The 11,076-nt window shown below is 55.4% G+C and overlaps 5 protein-coding genes across 5 annotated transcripts; 3 read left to right on the top strand and 2 right to left on the bottom strand.

Moving 5' to 3' along the window:
* Positions 1-1,123: 1,123 nt before the first annotated feature.
* On the top strand, positions 1,124-1,867 carry CGCS363_v004417 (uncharacterized protein; the record flags this gene model as incomplete). The annotated part of the gene is made up of 1 exon (XM_036636266.1): positions 1,124-1,867. The coding sequence occupies one exon, from the start codon at positions 1,124-1,126 to the stop codon at positions 1,865-1,867; it is 744 nt and encodes a 247-aa protein (XP_036498409.1).
* Positions 1,868-3,197: 1,330 nt separating this feature from the next.
* CGCS363_v004416 (uncharacterized protein) lies at positions 3,198-3,917 on the bottom strand (the record flags this gene model as incomplete). The annotated part of the gene is made up of 1 exon (XM_036636265.1): positions 3,198-3,917. The coding sequence occupies one exon, from the start codon at positions 3,915-3,917 to the stop codon at positions 3,198-3,200; it is 720 nt and encodes a 239-aa protein (XP_036498410.1).
* Positions 3,918-4,347: 430 nt separating this feature from the next.
* On the top strand, positions 4,348-5,607 carry CGCS363_v004415 (putative oxidoreductase; the record flags this gene model as incomplete). The annotated part of the gene is made up of 1 exon (XM_036636264.1): positions 4,348-5,607. The coding sequence occupies one exon, from the start codon at positions 4,348-4,350 to the stop codon at positions 5,605-5,607; it is 1,260 nt and encodes a 419-aa protein (XP_036498407.1).
* A 1,596-nt stretch (positions 5,608-7,203) lies between these two features.
* On the bottom strand, positions 7,204-7,985 carry VAMP714 (Vesicle-associated membrane protein 714; the record flags this gene model as incomplete). The annotated part of the gene is made up of 2 exons (XM_036636263.1): positions 7,204-7,873; positions 7,948-7,985. The coding sequence occupies 2 exons, from the start codon at positions 7,983-7,985 to the stop codon at positions 7,204-7,206; spliced, it is 708 nt and encodes a 235-aa protein (XP_036498408.1).
* A 530-nt stretch (positions 7,986-8,515) lies between these two features.
* On the top strand, positions 8,516-10,937 carry CGCS363_v004413 (ATP-dependent RNA helicase suv3; the record flags this gene model as incomplete). The annotated part of the gene is made up of 2 exons (XM_036636262.1): positions 8,516-8,611; positions 8,673-10,937. 2 exons carry the CDS (start codon positions 8,516-8,518, stop codon positions 10,935-10,937), a joined length of 2,361 nt encoding a protein of 786 aa, XP_036498405.1.
* Positions 10,938-11,076: the final 139 nt, after the last annotated feature.

The raw sequence follows: 11,076 nt of genomic DNA, 5'->3' as shown, positions 1-11,076 counted from the left end.
ATCGGCACGGCACGGCACGGACACCGGAGCACGGGTCTAGCTCCGGAATATTGTAAGATGTTGGTTTCCCTCACAGTCAAACTGCCGAAATTATAGATCTCGTAGCAAGCAAGACCTTTGCTAGCCGGGCACTGTTTACCATACACGCGTTCAATCCATGGATCCTGCCGAGACCCCTTATTATTCCAATAATAAAGTGAATATGTTTCCTACTTACATACTCTCTTTCGTCGCTGTCACCGTTATCACTACTATTGTCATCTATCGTTTTCGTATATCGTCCTCGTTTATCGTCCTCATCTATCGTCGGATACAAGTATCGAGTACGCGGCGATTGAAGTATTAGGGGACACTGCCCGGTTGTCAAAAGCATCCCTCAAATGCGAACTAGCTCCGGAATACTCCAGGCCTTTCCCTCTTTTCCGTTGAAACTGCTGAGACAACAAATATCAGAGACACAGTCCCGCTATTTGGAAGCATATTCAGCATATTCAACATCCTGGTATGTGCTATAAATGCGAGACCGCCTATTTTTCTTGTGCTAGAGCGACTACTTTTCCTGTGGCTATACTCTAATCACTCCACCACCGTTGACGACGACGACGACGACGTCGTCGTCGTCGTCGCTTCTATTATCATCGACGTTACAATCGTCCTCGTACTCATCGTCGCTTCTATTATCATCGACGTTATAATCGTCCTCGTCCTCATCGTCGCTATCGCTAGTATCGCTTTCGATAGTAGTAGTCAAGTACACAGGCAATATAGCCGCGTAGACACAGGAAAAGTAGGCGATCTCAGAGATGCCACCAAAACCCCGGTAGGCCGTTCGCTGCGAGGTCACTCATTTGGTTGCCACTTCTTCCCCGGTCCACCGAAATGATGTTACACAATGTGAGCCTCTAGAATCATTGATACGGCTGGCCAGAGCCTTGTTTGGTAAAAGTCATGGTGCTTCCGCCTGTTGTTGATTAGGTGGCCTCGTTGGGTAGGATGACCAACCCCTCAGCAGGCTGCCTAATCTCATGCATGACACCAACATCTTCTCCTTCCATGATGATGACCGAAAAATAAGCACGAACAACAGGACTATACTAGACGAACATTCTCCGCCCATTTCGCCATGGCCGAAGTGGTAGGACTAGTATCTGGCATTGCCAGTCTGGTCACTATGGCCATGCAGATCACCAAGCTCAGTTACAGCTACATCACTGACATCCGTTCCGCACACAGCACACAGAAACAGTATCTTCGCGAAGTTTCCGCATTGACCGAAGTACTCCTACGAAGCGAAGAAGTCTCTCAAAACCTCGAGAAAGAGAACATCGGATTGAGCCGTCCAAGCGACTTATCCAAGAGCATCGTGGCAGAGTGCGCCCAAAAGTTGGACAAGTTATGCGTTGAGCTCCGGAAGCCGTCGCCGAGCATATTCTGGCCGATACAAGAGAAGAATCTGAAGAAACACATTGAGGATCTTCATCGCTTCCGGAGCATCTTTGCGGACTTTCTGTCAGCTCAGGCGCTCACCGTCGCGACTGCCACGCACCAAGAGGTTACGCGCCTTGTCAACCACCAAGACCAGACGGACCTTCTGGAATGGCTCGGCAACCCCAAGGAATCCTCCAGACTTATTCCAAATCCCCTGTCGGATACTGGAGCCTGGTTTTTGAGCTCGGAAGCTTATAAACAGTGGACAGCTGGAAGCAAGCCACCGCTCCTTTGGTGTCACGGCCCTCCCGGAGTCGGGAAGTCGATGCTCGCTGCTGTAGCCATTCAAGACCTGGGCGCTCGTGCAGGCTCTGTCCCTGTTTTGTATTACTTCTTCGACTTTGGAAATAGAGAAGAGCAAACCAGAGAAACAATATAGAAGGATCTGCTGCGCCAGGTCGTCACGAGGGGAGATGCCACTACGATTCAGAAGCTCGTCAGCCTTCGAAAGGAGTTGGGTATACTTCGGCCTAGAAGTTCAAAAGACTTCTCCGATGCGTTGAAGATCGCCTGTGCCGACCAGCAGTTTGTCCTGGTTCTCGACGACCCCGATGAGATGGAAAAACCCGAAGGAGCTGAGAATCATTCTAGTCCCCTCCACTCATGTCAAATGTAGCATCCTGATCACTAGTAGATCCACGCCGGAGATGCGTTCTGCATTGAAACAAGAAACGACAATGGAGATACAGGCTGATACTAATGACTTGAGGGCCTATATCGTCTCCAGGTGCAATTGGGGTAATTTAATTAAAAATCACCCCGAACTGGAGAAAGAAATTCTTGAAAAGTCAGGGAATGTGAGTTCAGGCACGATTTGGATGACAAGGCAACTCTAACAGTACACAGCTTCCTGCTTGTCCAGCTTCTCGTCGATCATCTCGTGGACCTCAGTAACGTCAAAGAAATGCGGAAGGCCCTGATGGCATATCCAAATCACCTTGAAGACGCGTTCGAATCAAGCCTTCAGAGAATCGAGGCCCAGTCCAAATCACACTGCACCCTGGCAACACAGGTTATGGGATGGATCATCTCTGCCGAGAGGAAGCTTCAAATGTCGGAGCTCGCTCACGGGCTGGCTACCGAGGAAGGCATTGATGTGATTGACAAAGAGAATCTGGTACGATCGACGATGATCCTCAAGGTTTGCGGGGGACTTGTAGTTCTCCAAGGAAGTGCAATCAGTATGGTGCATACCACTGTACACACTTGGTTGCGCGACCGCTATGAGGGTCTATATCATAAAGACCTCGCAGTATCATGCTTTCGATACCTCACCATGAGTTCGTTCTTGAGTGAAGTTGCCCAAACAGCAGAGGAAATGGACACACGATTGAGCATGTTCCCTTTTTTCTCCTACGCCGCTCAGAATTGGAGAAGGCATCTCGGCAAGGCAGAGGATACCAACGTTTCGAAGTCCATCAATCGGTTGCTAGATGATTCTGGACTTCGATCGGCTGCTTTTCAGGGCGCGCAATACAAGAGTAGCTTCAAATGCCCAGTCATCAGAGGGGCAGTGTTTGAGACTATGCCTCAAGGCCACTCAGCCCTACACTTTGCTTCATACTGGAACCTTCCAGAGGTGGTTGAGGAACTTCTGTTGAACGGCGAAAAAGTGAACATCACAAGACTATTATGTATTGACACACCAAGCTCATACAATATTTATCATTCATTCAATTGTATCGCTGAATCTGTCTATTGGGTATCATTCATCGACCAGTTCCAAGATATCGATCCATATCTTCGCTTCCATAAAACATCTGCCTCAAATTCTCAGATTTCTTCTTGTCCTCGTCTGCCTTCTTCCGACATTGCTTCGCATCCAGCGTCTGGGGCTTCTTTTTCTCGATTCTACCCGCCAACGTCTTCGGAATCTTTAATCCAAGACCGTACTTGTCTTCCTTCTGCTTAGTCTTGATAGGGTATTGCATACCCTGTCCCGCCGCACCCAGGCCCTTCCGTGAATCTGGATCCCAGCCGTGCGATGAGAGGTACGTCAAGCCCATGCGCGTGCGGTCCAGTGCCGACGGTGGATGTGAGTGTGTCAGGCATACTTGATGAGCGATGGATGCTTCGTGTTTCTGCCTTGCCGTGGCATCTTTTTTGCCGTTCGCTTCCTTACTTAGTTGCTTCACGGCTTCCTCTTCGAGGGGCAGATCGCACACGGCGCATACATGCGCCTCCGGTACTGGAGTTTCCTCGGACTTCTTGGGAAGAACCAGGCTGAGATAGAAGTCACCTATTGATGAGCCCGATTTTGTTGTCTTCTCTGGCTTGGTCGTACTTAGTGTCGGGTCTGAAGCCTTGACGAACTGGATAGGCTTCCGCGGGATGCCTGCGCCAAACGGCTTTTTGTGGTGGAGCGGCACATCGTAGTCTTCATCGTATTCTTCGTCAACATCGTCTGGCCTCTGCATCTGCGCCGACATCGCGCTAACCAGCCTCACTCCTACCCAGAAGTCACTCCTGACGGTGATTAAAAGCAGCGGACTTGATCGCGGTGATGATGGGGTTTTGTAAGATGAGAGGGTGCTGATGGAGAAGATGTCGTTGAGGCCAATCCACAGTGAACCTTCAACTCACCAAGCCCAGGGGCGAAGGTTACGTAAGCCGGCTGATGACCATCCATCCCCTGCAGCTGCCGGCAGGGGCGGGCCTGCCCCTGCTGCAATTCGGAGGCTTCCCCTGACTCCCCTGAGGGCACGTTAAGATTTCCACTTTTTCTAGAAACCAAGGAAGCCCAGCAAAGTGGCCTCGTCACAAGCCTTTGCCTAGCTTCCACAACGAAGCTTTGGGTGCGATGCTCAACTTCTGAACCCCTTACGAACAACCTCACCTCCGAAAGCCCACTCGTTCGCCATGCCCATCGACTACATCGGCTATGTCTTCGCCGCCGGGCCCCCGGCCTGGGCCGTCGAGAACTGGTGGTTCATCCTCAAGACGACCACCGCCGTCGCCGCCCTCACCCTCATCAAGCTTTATTGCTCCGGCGCCAGCAACCCCTCGGAGCGGGACATGCATGGGCGGGTGGTCATGATCACGGGCGGTACGTCAGGCATAGGGGCCAGCACCGCCTACGAGCTCGGCCGGCGCGGCGCCCAGCTCGTCCTCCTCACGCACACGCCCGTCTCGGACCCCTTCCTCGTCGAGTACGTCGGCGACCTGCGCGCCCGCACCGGCAACGAGCTCATCTACGCCGAGCACGTCGACCTCGCCTCCCTCCACAGCATCCGCAAGTTCGCGACCAAGTGGATCGATAACTCCCCGCCCCGCCGCCTCGACATGATCGTCCTCTGCGCCGCCACCGTCACCCCGCCCGGCACCGCGAAGCCGCGCCTGACCCCCGAGGGCCTCGAGGAGACCTGGATGGTGAACTACCTCGCCAACTTCCACCTGCTCTCCATCCTCAGCCCGGCTATCAAGGCGCAGCCCTTCGACCGCGACGTGCGCATCCTCTTCACGACGTGTCCCTCCTATATCGGCTCGCCGCCGCTGACGGACGGCGCCGCCCTGAGCAAGACGGCCTGGTCGCCCGGCGCGGCGTACAAGCGGAGCAAGATGGCGCTGATGGTCTTCGGCCAGGCATTCCAGAAGCACCTCGATGCGTACAAGCGGCCAGACGAGCTGCCGATGAACTCGCGGGTGGTGTTCGTGGACCCGGGATACGCGCGCACGCCGGGCATGCGGCGCTGGCTGTCGCGGGGCTCGCTCTGGGGCCTGTTCGTGTACCTGGCGGCCTACTTTGTGCCGTGGCTGCTGCTCAAGAGCCCCGACCAGGGCGCGCAGTCGTTGCTGTTTGCGGCGATGGAGCCGGGCCTGGCGCGCGGGAAGGGCGGTAGACTGATCAAGGAGTGCCGCGAGGTGGACTTTGCGCGGAAGGACGTCCACGACGAGGAGGTGGCGAAGAAGCTGTGGGAGGAGAGCGATAAGCTGATTGAGAAGACGGAGAAGGAGCAGGCGCTCGTCAGGGCGAGGCAGAAGGCGGCGGAGGAGGCGAAGGCTAAGGAAGCAAAGGAGGCGGAGAAGGTGCAGGAGGTGGAGGATCTCGTCAATGCTATCAAGAAGGGCAAGGAGGCGCAAAAGTCCAAGGGCAAGAAGAAGACCAAGAAGGAGACATGAAGGAACCGGCGCTCAAAACTATACTAGATCCAAATAATGACAAAATTCTAGAGCTATAATCGTCTGGCCCCGTACTGAACATGAATTTGTTGCTGCAGACCCATGTGTGTCGCGTGCCTCGGCTGCTCAGCCGTTCCCCAAAACCCGCGGCCCCACCGAAGCCGAAGCGTCGGCTTTCTCAGCGAGCTATCGCACGGCCGATCCGGGGGGTTGGATTGGGGTAAGGGGGGCGTAACCTTTCCCCGCAACATTAAAGATGACGACAGACCCTATCAAGGGGTTCCTAATGCCGGCGTCAAATTCCGGATCATCTTAGATTCAACATATTCACATACATGATTGATGAGGGAACATGTCAAACCCTGCTACCGCACCGCCAGCCATGACGAACCACACCGCAACGATACCGCGGCTGCCACCGCCTCCGCCACCGCTGCTCCATCTCCAGCCAGCAGCACAGCAACCACACAACGCGTCCGTCAGGCATCCCGTCTTTTTCACTGAGAAGCTGCGGCGGCCGCCATTAGTTCTGAGCCCCGGGATGGGGATGAGTCCGGTGGCGCACGGGTATGTCTACCAAGATGGGAGGAGGGCGGACGGGACGTCGGGACCGAAGTTGTGAGAAGTTTCGATGAGTGATAAGTAAGGAGCGCTATGTGTAAGTCAGTTCAGGATGCGGACGGGTCGTTGCCAAATTGACTGTGCCGTTAGATTGAGCCGGGAAGCAAGCGTCGTCGTCTAGAAGCCTTGAGAGTGGGAGCCATTCACCCGGCTATAGATCGGGGGCATCTGGGAGTTGATTGAATGATGAAATGGAGTTGATGAAGAGCCGTTAACTGTGTCGTGGCCCGGTGAGCTCACACGGCGATGCGCATACAGAGTCTACGTTTGGCGTTGGGGTTGGGTCTGGTTATTCTCACATGTAAACTCAACCAGTCGTTGTTCTTGCCACATTCGTCTTCCACGTTGTCCGCGTCCTGTCATCTCAAGCACGCGTCTAGCTGTTAAAGGAGCGCGAAGCTTCTCAAACATATTATGGGAATGCATTGAACAGGCCGATTTTCTACCCTGTGTCTGTTGGCTCGTTTGTTCTATATGGATGCCTATTACGCCAAGTCGTGATGAGCCCACAGCTGCGTTGACACTGTCAATCCTCTTGGGAGCAACCCGCGTAATCCTTGTGCCCAGTTTGCCTTGGTGTATCTGCCTAAATCTGGGTCGTGTTTACCTAGTACTTTTGTAGTATTGGCGCGATGTTTCACTTCCTAGGTCACACTCGCAGAACTCCCATGAGGCAAGCCTCAACATGGTAAGCATAGAAAATCATGTATATTCGGATGTGGTCCAGCAAAGCCACAAACGACAGTCCCAGGGAATCATTACCACAGGTAGCGCCCTCGAGGTGGTAATAAGGATTAAAAAAGAAATTAGAGCCTCCCTGTTTTGCTTCCCAAAAAAAAGTAGTGTTGCTTCCCGTTTTCGCCATTCAAACCATTTGCCCAATCTGGAGAGGATACAATTCTCTAACACCATCGAAACAAGCGCCCTTCACCCCGCGCATACGCGCCACCGCGCGCGTTACCCCCCTCTTACCCCTCAGTTCTTCACCGCAATCACAATCGCCATGACGATGAGGATGACGACCAGCGCGAGCAGCGCCATCAGCTTGACGTTCTTCCACCACATCTTCCTCTTGAGGCCGCGGCTGCGTACGCGGAACTCGCGCGCGCTGCCGCCGAGGCGGTCCGTCTTGTCGACCAACAAGTCGATGCGCTCGCCGCGCTCGAGCAGGCCCTCGATGTTGCGGGTCATGATGCCCCTGACATCGTCGATCTCGCGCTGGACGTTGGAGATGGCGTCGTCCTTGCCGCCCGAGGTGGTGCCGTAGTCCACCATGAACTTCTTGAGCTGGCCGTTGTAGCTGGCGGCGCCGTAGTTGGGCAGCTCGGCATAGTCGGTGGAGTCGGCGGGGAACTGCTCGAGGAAGCGGCGGCGGATCTCGAAGAGGAAGCCGAAGGGGATGCGGCGGCCGAGGGAGGCGTCGGCGATGACGAGGAAGGTGAGACCGCCGGCGGAGGGGTGGTCCGGGTGGTCGGAGGGGGCCTCGGCGATGTAGTGGATGTGGTGGGAGCCGTGGGTGTAGGTCAGCTTCTGAGGGCTGCTGTGCTCGATCTTGGGGAGGATGAGGGAGGCGAGGGAGGAAGTCTGCGAGGAGGCCGACGTCGTGCATTCGGAGAGGATGGTGTTGTTGTGCGCTATGCACGAGCTGGATTTGATTGTGGTCAGCTTGAATGCGCGGTGGTAGCTGTGTCGCAGGAATTGCGGTTGTCGGCGACTCACTAGAGCAAAGGGGTGATGGGCGTCGACGAGGAAGCCATGGCGATTGATACGGGGCGACCCGGAGAATCCTTAGACGTTATCGTGAGGATATTCTTCGAGATTTGTAGTGCCGCAAAAAAGGGTCCAGGTAGCTGTATTCGATGCGACGAGGTGGGATGCGTACGTAGGTGGTGGACAGGAAGCGAGAGTCGGGCGTCGGGGAACGGGACGGTGATGGGCGCTTGTCGCAGAATGGCAGCGACGACGAGGGAATGGAATGCGTGATGACGACGGTCAATCGGAGGCGGATGCGCTAGACCGAAGTGGGGCGACCCGTAACCTTTAACACAGGGCGAATCAGAGCGCTGGTTGATAAGGCACAGCGGCAGGGGGCGCATTGGTTATCGCCCAAAATTTCCATCACCACTTCGTTCGCGGGTTCCATTCAGTCAGAGCTTTCTGGCGTGGAGGCGAAGGTGGGCTGTCTGCCGTCTCCGATTTTGCCTCTTTGCACCAACAACAACAAAACACTGCGGCATGTTCTTTGCATGTCGCCGGCCATGCTTCTTTGGGTAGAAGATAAGCCACCATGAGAGCGATTTTGCGAAGTGCGACTCTCTCCGCGGCGAGAAGTCGTGTTGCGCCCAGCCATGGCTTCGCAACGTCTTGCCCGGCCGCATTCAAGGTAAGAAAGACAACGCACCCTATCATACTCCTTCATATTCTCCAGGCTGACTTCCTTAAAGCAATCGCTTCCGAATCCAAGATCTGCCCGGCAATACAACAAATACCAGGCCAACAAGAGCAAGAACTATGAAACTTTCAGGAACATGATCCTCTCCCAGTTCAACGTTGTCTTGAGGAACATGGGCCCCTACTCGGATACGAACCCCGAGTACCGCGACTTTGGCATCAAAAGCGAGAATGGGCTCAACAACGAAGTTCAGCTGTTCCGCGAGACGATACAAAAGTCAATACACATGGCGAACAAGGGCTCGACGTTGCGAAAGGAGAACCCTCTGTTCTGGACGCTGCGGAATGCATTCGTCAGATCAGACGTCAAGGGACTCACATCAGAGCTGAAGTACTCGTTTCAGAGCTTCATTATGCGTCAAAAGTTGACCAAGGTGACACCGAGACAGAAGAAGCTGGCCGACATGCGCTTCCCCATGGAGTGGTTCCCCGCCACGCGTGCGATGCAGCGCACCATCCACCTCCACGTTGGACCGACAAACTCCGGTAAGACGTACCGGGCATTGAAGGCGCTGGAGAACGCAAAGTCGGGAATCTACGGCGGGCCTTTGCGTCTGTTGGCCCACGAGATCTACATGCGGTTCCAGAACAAGGGGAAGCCATGCGCCATGGTTACGGGAGAGGAACAGCGCATTCCGGAGGACGAGGACAACTACTTCATCAGCTGCACGGTCGAAATGACGCCACTGAACCGGATGGTCGACGTGGCGGTCATTGACGAAATCCAGATGATTGGCGACATGGATCGAGGGTGGGCGTGGACGCAAGCTTTGCTCGGCGTCATGGCCAAGGAGGTCCATCTCTGCGGTGAAGAGCGTGTTGTCGACCTGATCAAGTCGATCTGCGCCAGCATCGGCGACGAATGTATCGTCCACAGGTACCAGAGGTTGAGTCCACTCGAGACAATGAAACAGAGTCTCGACAACGACCTGTCCAAGCTGCAAAAGGGAGATGCTGTCGTGGCATTCACCCGAGTCAACCTGCACGGTCTGAAGAATGCCATTGAAGAGCAGACGGGGCGTCGCTGTGCTATTGTCTACGGCTCCTTGCCACCCGAGACCCGAGCCCAGCAAGCCGCCCTGTTCAACGACCCGGACAACGACTACGACTTTCTCGTGGCCAGCGACGCCATCGGCATGGGTCTCAACCTCGAGATCAAGCGAGTCATCTTTGAAACTGCGACCAAACATGACGGAACACAATTTCGGGTGTTGAACACGTCTGAAATCAAGCAGATTGGCGGCAGAGCAGGCCGATACAAGACTGCCAGACAAGCCACCACCAGCGACGCCGGCGCAGACACGACCGCGGTCGCCCCAGTAGAAGAGAAGAAGATGGGCTACGTGACAACACTGGACCCCGACGACTTGCAGACGATCCGCAAAGCCTTCCAAAACGAGGCCGAACCCCTGGAGACGGCGGTCATCCACCCGCCAGCCTTCGTCATCGAAAGGTTCTCCGAGTACTTCCCGCCCGACACGCCCCTCAGCTTCATCCTCCTCCGCCTCCGCGAGCTGGCCCCCGTCTCGGAGCGCTACTCCGTTCACGTCAACGAGCGGTCCATCGAGATCGCCGACACCATCCAGGAGTTCCCCATGACGGTCCAGGAGCGCATCACCATTCTCAACGCGCCCGTCAACAAGGACAAGGGCCAGAAGGAGATCGTGCGCGCCATCGCCAAGCGCATCGCCACGCGCCGCAACGGCGCGCTCTACGACATCAAGGAGATCCCGCTCGAGCTCCTCGACGCCTCCATCGACGACATTGGCCAGCAAGACGGCAGGAAGTACCTGCGCGCCATCGAGACGCTGCACCAGGCCATCACGCTGTACCTCTGGGTCAGCTACCGCTTCCCGAGCATCTTCGTCAGCCAGACGTTGGCGTTCCACATGAAGGACTTCGTCGAGGAGAAGATTGCGCATTACCTTGCAACCAACACCGTCTTCCAGACCGACATGAACCAGCAGCTGCGCGACAACCAGCGCAGGCGGGCGCTGAAGAACCAGTCGGAGAAGGACAGGCTGCGCATGGAGCGCGACGAGCTGGAGGCCATCGAGAAGGGCAAGGCCAAGACGCCCGCTGTAGAAGTTGACTCGTGGGTCGAGCCCACGCCGGAGGAGGAGCCCCTCGTCGGCGACGAGAAGGAGTACGAGCAGCTCGACGAGCAGGTGACGAGCGACGAGAACTGGGACAAGGTGGACGAGAAGCTGCACGACGCAGCTCCTCACGACCGGAGAGAATCACCGTCAGCCGGTTGAGATCCTCCTGTAAATCACATTGTAAAAACATTCATATAAATCACATAGACGGGGAGCGGACGAGTGGCATTCAACGGCGCAAAAAGGGACGGGGACGCCTTTTGGGTACGATACGCAAGAACTGTAAATCAACGCTGGC

The sequence above is a fragment of the Colletotrichum siamense genome (genome assembly GCF_013390195.1).
Source record: "Colletotrichum siamense strain Cg363 chromosome Unknown KSG_Cg363_contig03, whole genome shotgun sequence".
In the NCBI taxonomy this organism is placed as follows: Eukaryota; Fungi; Ascomycota; class Sordariomycetes; order Glomerellales; family Glomerellaceae; genus Colletotrichum; species Colletotrichum siamense.
This window is presented reverse-complemented; position numbering and strand designations above follow the sequence as displayed.